The sequence below is a fragment of the Pseudorasbora parva genome, chromosome 25 (assembly GCF_024679245.1).
Source record: "Pseudorasbora parva isolate DD20220531a chromosome 25, ASM2467924v1, whole genome shotgun sequence".
Taxonomy (NCBI): domain Eukaryota; kingdom Metazoa; phylum Chordata; class Actinopteri; order Cypriniformes; family Gobionidae; genus Pseudorasbora; species Pseudorasbora parva.
In genome coordinates, this window is record NC_090196.1 from 17031162 (window position 1) to 17045150 (window position 13989).

Genomic DNA, 13989 nt, shown 5'->3' on the forward strand with positions numbered 1-13989 from the left:
GCTTGAATCAGTTCAGTGAAACGATTCATTCGGACGGTAATTCGGTTCAATGTTTCCAAAACGGGTTACAAATGATTTTGTCCCCATGCACCACGCGGGCATCTTGTTTTTCATGTTAGTAGTACTTTATCACTGTTTTATTAGTGTATGTCGTGTTATTGTATTGTTAACATGTACACTAAAAAACACCTCTATGTATATAATGCAGCACATTCTTTGAAGTATCCAGTTTATGCCATTGTAGTCTAGGCTAGGGGGCCTACTAACAAACACATATTAAAGTATGATAGTTTTAAGGCTCTGTAAGGAAATCCAACATTGTCACCCGCTTTGTTAATAATGATAATTCTACATAAAATGTTAATGATTTAATAATAATGTTAATAAAACTGTAACCATTTACTCCTAAGTAATTCCGTTCAATTTCATACCCTTTCTGAATCGATTCCAATGACTCCTTAAAAGGAATCGGATCAAGAGACTCATTTGCGACATAACCAGCGACACTAGTTACCATAGCAGCGGCCAAACACTGTCAAATCAATATTGTAAACCTAAGCTCGACTCGTTTAGTTTAAACGTTAATAAATAGTTTGCCGTCAGAGTGAGGTTTATTGAGGTTTGATCGTTTAGGTGTGGGAAATTAGCAATGTCAGAGCAGGAGAGTGAAATTGAACCCAGTCGCGCCGCGGAGCAAACAATGTCACAAGGAATCATTCAGTCAGAGACTGAGTTTCATGATGATGATGATGATGAAGACCAGAGACGTCAAAAAGATATAAACCAACAAGGAGGCGAAACCAGCCAGATAATTTCCTCCAGTGATGTTGGAAACTCAACAGCAACGGGTGAAACATAATTCTGGAATTTACCCCCAGTATTATACATTTATGGTATGGTAAATATTATGGTATTACTATGGTAAGCATGGTTGGTTTGGTATCTTGTCAATACCGTTTTTTGTTGTTGTTTTTACATAATTTGTAAAAAAAAAAAAAAAAAAAGGCTTTTTTTTGGTGTACCATAGTAATACCTTGGTATTCTTTGAAGTAACGTTAGCTTGGATCAGGGTTCTTGATTCTTTTAACGTTAAATTACTTAATTATGTATGTGGTAGGAATAAAGGGATAGTTCACCTAATAATTAAAATGATGTTATCATTTACTCACCCTCAAGTTGCTCCAAACCTGAATGAATGTCTTCCTTCTGCTGAACACAAAAGATATTTAAAATATATGGGAAACATATGGGCTCCATTGATTTCCATAGTATCTTTCCTACTAAGGAAGTCAATAGGATCCAACTGTTTACCAAAAATATTTTTTGTTCAACAGAAAAAAGAAATTCATACAGGTTGAGGATATGGCACAATATGTAGGCCTACATTTTTGTTTTTTTGGATTCAAATATCCAACAAACACTAGTACAGTTCTATATTTTGTTGACTAATAATGCAAGTCATAGTTTTCAGTCACATGACTGTCACAGAGCCCTGGAGGGCAAAACCGCCATAAAACTCCATTGAACTGCAGCACAAGGCTGTCAAATTTCCATCTTAAAACAAAAATATGTAAACAAGACGCGTTAGTGGGCACTTATGATCCACATACAGAACCTGCTGCAGTATTTCAATCACTAAAAACAGCGGGACATTTTTAAAACACTTAACGTCAAGAACACTATAGTGTGAGTTGCACCAATAAGGATTCAATTAAGCAAAGTTTAACGCTAATCAAGGATTTGTTGAAATGAGTTTTTATTTTAAATTAATTTTACTTAATTTTAAACAGATTAATTACGCAGTAAAACTTTATTTGTGATGTATACTAAAACAGTGATATTAAAAGATCAAATTCAGTTTACACCTTTTTTATGATGCATACGATATGCAGGCGAGCAGATGAGCCCAGAATATGAACGCAACATGTTAATAATGGTTTTCGATAAAGAAAAGAAAAAAAGCTTAACAAGAAACCTTGTGTTGCAGTAATATTCTGCGTTCATCTGATTTCCTGTACAAACGTTATCATCAATAAAGTGAATATTGAATTTGGTATTTTAATGCACTGTCTTACTGCATTAATACTGACTACAAACCTGGTAAAAATGACTGGGGGGCAATGGAGGAAAGCCTTGTTTTGCCCTCCAGGTGGGCGTTCCTACAAGCGTGTGACGTCACGTGAAAACTATGAATTGTATTTCTTTTTTTCTTCCAGTTAAGATCTTGCTGATGCCAGACAGGCACATGATAACGGTTGCCTTCACTATTGGCCTCACAATCCTGGATCTGAAAAAACACTTCAGCTTCGAGCTGAGGGTCCCAACTGACATCATTCAAATTACTCTAGACGGTAAGACACAAAAGATTCTTTAAACTGTCCGAAAAATCATGGAAAATCCAGACATTTCTGAGAGTAAAAGAACTGTACAATGATGGAAAGCACACATTAAAAGTCTCTTGGATCTTTTTAATGTAGTTTAACGGTTTGTCTAGAAAAAAGTGTAGATGATGACCAGACGCTGATGGATATTGGCGTACAGCCACATGGGATGGTCCAATTTGAGATGAGCTCACTAGACCCGGAGAATTACCCCATGAGGCCAGTCAAACCACAGCAGGAGTACAACATGCCGGATGTCATCACTGTCAGAGTGCAAACAGGTACAATCAAACTTATGGCTGACTAAGGCATTATGAGGATAGACCCTGTTTGTTTGTTTTTTCAATGTTGCAAGTTTCTGGCTTTAAGACACAGATGCATGTCAGGACGTGGTGGTAGAGATAGAGAGAGCCACTCACGGGAAGGCATTTCTGGGAGGATACCGCCATAAGGTGACCAAAGCTGAGTATCATCATGCTGCTGTACAGACGATGCCTAAGAAGAGGCCTGACAGGGGCATCGAGACCTTCAGCAGGGATACACAGGTGCACACATACACACACACACACTATAAAATGGAGTGTATAGCTGCTTTTCCACTGTCGGGCCGAACGGTTCTTAGATTGGTAAGGAACTGTTCCAGTTTTGTTTCCACTTGAGTCTGGTATGGCACGGTACAATCACAAACCGTTCTCGGCTGGGAATTCTCGGCGCGGTTCTCGTTCACACACCGAGAATTTGTGAAATGATGCCGTCACTCAGAATTGGTAACTTTTCTGTTGCCTGGCTACCAGTTTCTCTGTAGCTGGCTAAGTGCTCTATTTAAGTGACGTAAACACAAATTCATAATAAAATTCAAATAAATATCTGATCATCCTCCATAATGTTGTTGTTATTTACATCTCATATCATCAGTAAACCATTGTGTTACCATGGCAATGACTGACTGACACTTTTGTGTTACCACAAAACCTGTCATAAGTCGCACGTATATATTTGTGGCAATAGCCAACAATACATTGTATGGGTCAAAATTTAAAAATGTTGCTTTTATGCAAAAAAGCTTTAGGATATTAAGTAAAGATATTTGTAAATTTACTCTGTATATATATATATATATATATATATATTACCAGGGTCACATACAGTATATAGTGTATATATGTAAAAAATATTCTGTATTGTAATATTATTGTAAAATAAAAAAAATGTATTGTATTGTAATATATTTTAATAAAAAATAGTTTTTATAAAAAGTTAACCTTTTTATACTTTAATGATAAAACACTTGTTTATAACACAAACACTCACACACAAACAGACACTCAAGGAGTTAAGCTTCAGCAAATTGTTAAGACTTTTTTTTTACCCATAAATTTCAATTATTTATCACGTTGAAATGTCAAGACAAATACATTTTTATGAATCTTATATAATATTTTGCCAAAATCACAGTATTATAGACAAATTATTATTTGAAAATGTATTTTAATTATTTTTTGTATTTTGTATTTTAAACAAATAAATAGAAGCAAAAATTAAAAAAACACTTGTGGTCATGTTATATTGTGAATATAATAATGTGACATTAAAAAAAATCATCATCACATTCACACATTTGTGGTCAGTACTTTTTAAGGAGAAATTAATGTTTTCAACCTTGAATGCTGAAAATTCAAGATAGTAATGATAGTAATAATGCTTGAAATTCAATAATGCTTTGTCAACATCACAGAGGAATAAATTACATTAAGCACAAAAGTTATTTGAAATTGTAATAATATTTCACAATAGTACAGTTTTTACTGTATTATTTATCAAATAAATGCATCCCTGGTGAGCATAAGGGACTTCTTTCAAAAACATTAAAAAATCTTACCAATCTTAAACGTATGTACGGTAGTGTAGATTCAAAATCTTAGACCAATTTTGGGTTGCTGTTTGGCTGTACAACCCTAATTTTCTTTTCTCTTTAACCAGACGGTTGAGTTGAAAGACCAGGTTCAGCAGTGCTGTAGGAACGCCTCGACTCAGATGACAAAAATCGGCTGTTATGTGTCCAACATGAAGGACAAGCTCATTACCCCAGGGACTTACATCACTGCAGATGAGTATCACAGCAAGAGACTAAGAGCTGTACGTATGTTTGGAGGGATTGAGAGACAATTGCGTTAATTCTGGGCATTCGCTGTTTATGACAAATGCTTGTATGTATATGTTTTCCTTAGGTCATTATACTACAGTCACATGTCAGGCGCTGGCTAGCCAAGTGCTTCACAGACTGCTTGAGACAGGCTAAAGAACAGCACCTGGCATGGATGGAAAATGAAAAGAGGAGGAAGAGAGAGGAGAAGGAGCAGCAGATCAGAGATGAATATCACCGCAGGATGAATCCGGAGTCGAAGGGAGACTTTGATCTGCTTTATAATGCCTTGAAAAGTGAGTGTGTGAGTGTTTGTAGATTACTGCAAGCTGCAATGCTACTAACTTAAAGGTGAATAATGTATTTTCTGCACCACTAGAATCACTAAATGGAATAGCAAAAATATTACTTAATTGTAGTTTACTTAAAGGTGCACTATGTAGGATTTTTGCAGTAAAATATCCAAAAACCACCAGTGTTATATATTTTGTTCGGTTGAGTTCTTACAATATCCCAAATGTTTCCAACTATTTGTAAATTTTGATAAAATTTCTATTATATCAAAGGAACCGGGACGTCTGAGGGAGTCGCCTGTCAATTGTGTCATATATGCGTTACCCTTTGGTTTTATTCTGCAGAAAATTAAATGCTTTACTCTTAGCAGTGTGCAACAAGTATCATGGCAGCCGCTGATCGAAAGCACAGAGTAACTTCATAACAACCTTTTAAACACACTTAAATGTATCTGATATGATAAACAGAGCTGCCTTACCTCATACTCATGACCGGAAATGCGGAAATGGCGGCGGCGACTGTGTCCCTTCATAATAAAAGTCCCGCTGCTTGCGAGCTGTGTGTTCAGCAACAATTCCTCCAGCGGTCTTGCTCAGCTCCCTCAACACTCGGTCCTGCTCTGCTTCATACTACAGTAACGTTAATAACCACATCCATGAACATGATTTCTGCCCAAGTCCTATCCCGATTATTTTCCACCGGCTGTGAGGTGAAGACCAAATGTCCCAAGATTCTGAGCTCAAACCTGGTATCATCAAGCTACGCCTTTGTTTTGAATAGGCGCCCTCTAGCGGACGGAAAAGTTACATAGTGCCGCTTTAAAAAACATAATCACACAGATAGTCCCGCCTTGAAAAACTCGCCATTGGTTTAAACAGTGTTGCTATGTCAGGCTAGTCAGGATGCTCAACTTAGTATGCTTTAAGTTCATCCTACAAATAACTTATATTTGATCATTTTTAGAAGCTGCTTTTTTTCGGTCACATTATGTTGCATGTGTAATTTTTTAGCCAATTGGTGGGCTCAATTGGTGGGCTCAATTGGTGGGCTCAATTGGTGCAAATGAACTGGTTAAAATAATTCAAAAGTTTTCACCCCCGACTCTTTGTGCATTGTGTTTACTTCTGAAGCATCAATGAATGTTTGAACCTTTTTTAATAGTTGTGTTTGAGTCCCTCAATCGTCCTCAGAATGTATATGTAAACATCTTTTATGTAAAATATCTTATTCAGGACAGAATAAAAAAATAAAAATAAAAAATAACATGTATTTTGTTTGATCGCTCTTATTTTGTTAAAATTATTCACATTTGCACAGATTCTGCAAGGGGTTCACATACTTTTTCTTGCCACTATATATTAATGGATATGGAGATATATGTGTTGTAATGTGTGCAGTGATCTGGATATAAATCAGTGTGATGGTCCTTATTCTTCATCTCTGTATGTCAGAATGGAGGATAGAGGAAGTGGAACGCATCAATGTCACCTTATCTGGTGCGGAGAGAAAGGCAGCGCTGTGCGCTCTACTGGAGCAAGAGACCCAGTTCATCTCCTCCATAGAGCGGCACAGAATGGAAGCCGGCACGAGGAACCATGATAAGGCTATACTAGCCTTCCTCAACAAGGTGTCAATCTTTGCTAATTGCTGTATCATCATGAGCATGCTGTATTACTTTAGATCAAAACCTTTGATTGAATATGTTTATTTGATTTGTAACCAAATAGAAGATACATTAATTGTTGTATTATTACTTTCAGTAAATCTGGGTGGCAGAAGTTTCATTTGGTTTAGTATTTTGAATACTGCTGTATCATAACTTTATCCATTGTGTCCATTGTGCAAGGCAGTTAAACTAATGTTGCTCCAGTAGAAATATCAGTGTAATAAAATGTGGCTGGCTAATGATAACTAACTGATAGTAAGCTAGATCAAAAGTCATAATAGACACCCTAGTGTTTCATTTACCTCCACTACAGCAGTGGTTCTCAACTGGTTTTGCTTCATGACCCAGAATTTACATTGGCTATAAATAAACAAAAGCTGTCCTTAACATTTTCATTATTCTAATGTTGTCCTAGCATCTTGCAAAACTTAAAATTTCAAAATTGAAGACATTTTTTTTTTTACTTCTCCTCAGTCTGCAGCACCGAAGAGATGGCGTGCATTTGACGGGAAGGTGACAAAAATGGACACACAGTTCACCATCAGAGGCAAGGAAATGCGAGACCTGTACAGTAGCGTCACACAGGCTCAATTCACAAAGGACGAACGTCTGGATGTGCTACTTACCCTCAAACACACTGTGAAGGCCAGTTCCAGATCTGTTGTCCAATACATGGACAAAATATAAACACTTTCCTAAACACATATATTTGCTCATCTGATTTTTCAAATGTACTTGTGAACAGGAACATAAATGCAAACTAACACAGGACATAGTGGACTTGATTGACAGGGAGATGGACCTGCTGATGAGGGGTGTGAAAAAGAGCAACCTGGATGGGTTGAGGAAGAGGATATCAACCCTCTTCCTCCAGTACATCAAAACCCCTGAGTTCAACCCTCAGGTGTCCAAACTTCTACGGGTATGTGGCTAAAGCATATTTTCATGGTCTTGGTCCAAGAATCTCAGTCGACCCTTTTCTGGTATTGGTCTTAACTTGGACTCAAATAAGCTGGTTTCGACTATAATACTGGGCTATTGTTCACCTTTCACTTCACTTTAAAGTTAAAGTTATATGAGCTATAACATCACTTCCAGTTCTAAAGACACTGAAATACAACTTAAGTTTTGGTTGGTTTTCTCACTCTTTGAAATAACTCTATTTACCCTGCTCTCCACAGGTCCCTCAGGATCCTGCTGATCTGAAAAAGAACATCTATTTGTGTCGTGGCTGTAATGAGTATCAGTCATCCACTGACTTTGCTCTGAAGACTAACGCATCTTCAGTCGGCTTGTGTCGCCGCTGTATGGAATTAGACAATGAAGCCCGTAAAAGAGAAGACTTCTCTGTTTATAAGAACATTCTCAGGTCCTTGCGTGACACTGAGGCCGAATGCAGCCCAGATGCCAAAATCACTTACCTGCTGCAGGTAAAGTTTATGCATGTGTTGGTGATTCATTTAAGAATATGGAAAGAGTTGTTTGTTTTCCGAAAAACCTGCGGCAGTGAAAGCAGTAGTTTTTAAGGTGCAGTAAGTAATTTCACATTTATGTGTTGCTCATCAATATTAGTCTACATAAACAAATAATATATGATTTGAGTCCTACTAATGTGGATGTGATGTTTTTGCTTATTACCTTGTCAAAGACACTGTTGGTCATGTGATTTCAACATGGCCGCCAACATGAGGAGGGACCATAATAATGTAGAATAAAACTTTTTTAAGTTGACATTTTCTAGAAATTACTAAAGTACATCTCATGTGGGTCTGCACTGCATGATTTTTTTAATTTCCTTTTTTGGGGAAAATTTGCGGAAAACAATTGCTTAGTCCACCTTTAATAGATGAATGGCACACCAAGTTCATGCTGTGCTCAAGACATTTATTGTCCTCGTTAGGAGCAGGACCTGCGGTACCTGGTGGATGTGCTTTGGGGAGCTCAGTCTTCTTTGAGCGGCTGGAAAGACCTTCATGATTTAATGCTAGTGCGCTGGGAGAAGCATTTGGACTGGAGCCCATGGAACTGCATCCTCCTCACGAAGGAAGAGGCTGCTGCACATCTGAAACTGGAAAACATTGGGAAGGTACTGCGGCCACAGCTGCTTTTGAATGTCTTTTACACTGAAAATGATTAACCGTCAAAGGGCAACTCATTAAATAAAATAATAGCAGATAGTTAAAGAGTTAGTTCACCCCCAAAAACAATTCTGTCAATAATTACTCACCCTCATGCCGCTCCAAAATCATAAGACTTTGTTCATCTTCAAAACACAAATGAAGATGTTTTTTATGAAATCTGAAAGCTTTCCTTTCCTCCATTGACAGTCTATGCAACTACCACTTTGACACTTCAAAAAGTTCATACAGAGATCAAAAAACGAATCCATATGAACTGAGTGGTATAGTCCAAATTTCCTGAAGAGACATATCTTTATATGATAAACAGATTGACCTTAGGCTTGAATCTTCAGCAAGAACCAATGAGGTTCATTCTCAGGTTACGCAGCACGTTTTATCTTCAGCAAGATCCAATGAGGAAACTGCCGTGACGTAATCTTCTATCTACATGACACACACCCACTACCCGCACACACAGGACAACGCAGGAAATTGAGTGTATGTTGTTTTTGATCCTTGAGATGTGTCTGTATCTCACAGCAAGAAGAAAAACTTATCAATTATTGACAGAATTTTCATTTTTGGGGGAACGATCCCTTTAAAAACTATTAAGGTGATGATACAAAGGGTACGTTTTTCTGAGCAATGCTGCCAAGCGATGTTACTTTCCCATTTAGAATGGGCAACAAATTTCTATCTGGATAGGCTACTTTAGATCGGTCATGGGGCCTGTGTATCCCAGCAACATTGCTCAAAAAGTTGCCCCATGTATCATCACCTTTAGACTATAATCTAAATATTAAAACTAAGTAGAGTAATTTTTTAGTGATGACCATCAGAGTGAAAACCTGTGCAGAATAGTGTAACATATAATAACATTTTAAACTTTATCTGCCAAAATTCTATAATCATGGCTATTCACTGTACTCTTGGCAAAGCTTTATTTTAGAGATGGTGTTTACATGTAATGCAAATACAAAACCCATTTGTCTCTGCCACCACTTTGAACACAATCCTGTATGTTCCACCATACAAATGCCCGCTGTTTTCACTTGCAGGCATACGATGTGGTAGTTATCCGTAATGTTAAGCAGAAACACGCACTTGCCAGGAAGTACTTCTCTCAGATACCTGCAATGGCCGAATGTCTGCACAATGCCGAGATTCAGCCTGCTGCTCTCGGCAAACTGCTACTCTCCAAGCCCATCACCAAGGCGACCAACTAGAATCGCTACGAGGCAACCTACAGTCCTGCGGGGTGCTCAGGGACTTATGCAGCTTCACTATTTCTCGACTTTAGACAGTTTAAGCATTCTTCCTCAAGATCATTTATCGAATTTTAATATCTTATATGGAAATTAAAACCGGGAGTTGCTGGGCCATTTGCTGGACCTCTCACCGTTTTGTTTTCCATTCATTAGAAACATACTAATAGTTAAAACAAGCAGCAAACATTACAATCCTGTGAAAAATGCAGCATTAGCATATTTTCCAGTGCTAAACTTTAGTACAAAAGCTGCATATAAAAGTGAGATTAGACAGACAAAAAAAGTAGATTATCCCTCCATGATTACTCCGTAATGCCACACAAGAATGAACTGTAACGTTATTTCTGGGAACACTTTGAAAGCCTAAAAAGCTCAAGTTCAAGAGGTTTTAATTAGGCCTTCGCAAATTATATATTGTCACGTAAGGAAAGGGAAAAATGGGAGCAAAGACTCATTTGCAGAAATAAAGGTGGGATTATATTATATACAAAAATAAACAAACTTCTAAAAGGGGGAAAATCAAAATTGAAATATAATAAATATCTGGAGCAGAACATGTAGCACAGGGAAACGGATGACAAAAGACATACTCTTGACAACGAACCAGCACAGGACTGACGACACAATGGGTGCGTTTACATGCACACCATAAACTGATAACTCTCAAATCATCTTATTAAAATAACCAGTTTTCCCCGTTTACATGCAAACCAGTAAACTGACAATGCAAGTAAACCGTGTTTACGTGACTTTATTAATAAACCGGGTTATTTCCTTGTAGTGACTTAATAATAATGTCCGTATATGACTTATTCCAAATGTTACGTCAGTTGTGATGTTAAATAAAGTTCGCACCGTGTCAGCCAGAGATTTACGGCGCATATTATCCCTCATGCAGTTCCAAATGCAGCGTTTTGACTGAACCTCTTCTACTTCTGCTGCATGAGATGAGAACACATCTTTACAATATTTCCTTATTTCATGCAAAACGCTAGCTCGCTCTGTCTGGATGGATTCAAATCTGCTCTGCGTTTTTGTCACCTATCACACATGCGCACTTCAATAAACTGACCGAAAGCAGGTTAATGCGTTTAAATGCTGTGCTAAATCAGGGTAAGAGGGCAAAAAACTACCTGTCCCGACCGGTTTATGCTTACGCCGTTTATGACCTTAAAAGAAAACGTGTTACCGCGTTTACATGACCAAGTTCAAAGTCAGCTTATTAGGCATAATCGCTTTAAGAACATGCATGTAAACGCACCCAACGAGAATATAAAGGATTACAAATCAAGCAGGAATTGAGGGAGCACAGGTGGAGCAAATTACCCAATAATGAGATAACAAGAGGGGTGAGGACCAAACAGCAGACAAGAGCACATGGCCCAGAAATACAACCTAAACACCACGTGCTACACAAGACAAGACAGAAATGTGACATTAGCCCAGGCGCTCCACCAGAGACAGACCAGGGAGGGCAGTGGGGACAGACCAGGGCGGGGCACAGCAGACCCAGTTCAGGAGGCCAGGGCGGCCTATACAGTTCAGAAGGCCAGGGCGGTCCATACAGTTTAAGAAGTTTTCCTCTGGACTCAACACAGGAAGCAAAGCCCTCTCCGGACTCGGGACAGAGGTCTCTCCGGATTCGGTGCACGGGACAGAGCCCTCTTCGGACTCGCTGCACGAGACGGAGTCATTTCTGGATGCTGGTCAGGGGCTAGCCATGGCAGGGCAATGCATCTTGGCAGGCAGATCCTCCAGGACGACCACAGGCTGCTTTGGAACAACCTCTGAAGTGCTGGAGGAAGCCCTGTGCTCATCCCAAGTACGCAAGACCACCACCACATAAAATCCCAGCACAGCTTTCCAGGAATGACAGAGTCAATGTCAGGAATGACAGCGTCAACCTCCCTGACGACCACAGTCTTTCTGACGGTCTCCAGACTCTGTGCTCGGGCCGGAGCCCTCTCCGAACTCTGCTTTTGCTGCTCCTAGAATAATATTACTTATTTCTGTATTGAGATCTTCAATTCTCTGATTAATACTAACCTTTTTAAACTTTACTTCAGTTAACATTCTATATGTGTTCCAATCTGCTTCCTCAGATTTCCACTTTCTTTCTCTCTCTTCCTTTTTTATCTCCCTTTCTATTCCAAGTTCTATAAATATAGGATAATGATCACTTCCTAGTACTTTATTTCTCTAGCTTTTAACATGGGTTATATAAGTGAATCACTTTAATCCTTCCTTTCTTGCTCCATCATTCAGTAACTATTACCTCTAATTATTGTATTTTATCTCATCGCCTATATATATATTATACCTTCTTTAATAAACATTGCACATCCTCCTTAATTTCCATTACTTCTATTTTTAAGTATTGTACTTAATAATAAAATCCAGATTAGGCTTGAGCCACGTCTCCTGAATGCATATATTTTTTCTTTAAATTTTTCAATGTATACCTTAAACTCATATCCATTTGCTAAGAGACTTCTAGCATTCCATTGAATTGGCAACATTATCTTATGCTTTGAGACGCTGTATCTGTGTTCCCTTCTTCATGTTTAAGGTCAGCATGAATCTTTTCCCATGATAAATCTTTCATGTTTAAGAATTTATCTGCTGCCTTAACTATGATTTTGATCTTCTCTGTCTTTGTTTTTGCTTGTTCTTACCAGTTGAAGAGGTAAGCTAAGAAAAGAAAAGAAAAGCCTAATTCACCTATATTATGACTAAGTTTAATGTAAGCAATATACTATTAACTTAGTTTTATTGTGGTTCTAGAAAAGATCCAGCATGGTTCTAATCAGAAAAGCTGAATACGTTTTAAATCAGATTGTGCACTATGAACTCCTACGAGATTAACTCACACACAGATATCAAGAATCAGCGTATGAATCTCAACAATGATGACATGCTCCATGCCGCAATGCATTCTAGTATCCATGGATGAGTTTTACATGATGCACCCAGAATGCTTTGTGGCATGAATCATGTCACCATTGTTAAGATCCATAGGCTGATTCTTGATGTCAGTGTGTGAGTAAATCTTGTAGGAGTTAAAAGTGCTTATTGTGTAATGTTTTAATTAGAGAACAAATTGTGTACACATTTTATAAATAGTTCAGTTTGTCTGAAAATGGAAAACACTGCTGAATCTCCTGCTGTAGAGTCACGAGGCTACCAGTGACTCTCCGAAGATCATCAAATAAGGTCACTATATGATAATAAAAACTGCATCATCAAGAACGAAGTCAACTTCATACATTTTATCTTGCTATTCTTGTTATAACAAACAGTTAAAACAACCAGAGTTTTTTATGTTAAACATTCAAGGGTCAAGAGCCCAACTTAAAAAAATACTGATCACCATTACTTTATTATATAATACAGCTTGAATGTCTAAACCTCTTTTTATTGACAGAAAAAGTCAGTCTAATTGGTAAAAAGGGAAGCTGGTAAGGTATGCTGTTTGTGGAGCTGTGTCTGAAGTCAGTTTTTGCTCTTGTGTTTCTCTGTCCTGTAACATCTTAGTAAAGGAGGTACATATTCTCTAACATTAAAGCTCATGTTTCCTACCATAACTTTCACAGGAAGCACATTGGAATTGTATCAGCACTGATTCACTATCAGTTTTTTCCACCATTCCTGAAAGGCTGCAATTGTCTTATTTCTGTGATCACTCCTCCTTTCAACATTTTCCTTAATTCTTCCAGATTCTCTCTTCTTCCCACTATTACTTTTTTCCACACTGACTGCAATTTCATAGCTTTATTTTTTTTGCTTTGCATTTTACCAATAGACTCCAATCCTATTGTAAGAGTGATCAGGCTAACTGATGTTATTTCATTCCCCTCTTAAATGATCGTAAACTCTTGTGTCATGATCTTTTTTCCTACCGCCTCAGCATTCTTCATCCTCTTCTAATGCTTGTTTATTTGACGACTGGTTGTTTCTTATATTCCTCCTTTCCTATTTGTCGTTCTTTCTCAACCTATCTCCATATCGTCATCCTCTAATAATCTACTAACACTTGCCATTCTGATCCAGTCACAATTCAGATTATGCCAGAAACCCGCAATCAAATTAAACCAAACCAAACCAAATATAGCAAATT

General features: G+C 37.9%; 1 protein-coding gene across 1 annotated transcript; it reads left to right on the plus strand.

Annotated features, from left to right (window-relative positions):
- Positions 1–540: 540 nt before the first annotated feature.
- On the plus strand, positions 541–12702 carry iqub (IQ motif and ubiquitin domain containing). The gene is made up of 12 exons (XM_067436162.1): positions 541–848; positions 2217–2351; positions 2495–2662; positions 2751–2926; positions 4362–4517; positions 4610–4820; positions 6270–6445; positions 6959–7129; positions 7230–7406; positions 7666–7914; positions 8385–8570; positions 9663–12702. Exons 1-12 carry the CDS (start codon positions 650–652, stop codon positions 9828–9830), a joined length of 2172 nt encoding a protein of 723 aa, XP_067292263.1. The 5' UTR covers positions 541–649; the 3' UTR covers positions 9831–12702.
- Positions 12703–13989: the final 1287 nt, after the last annotated feature.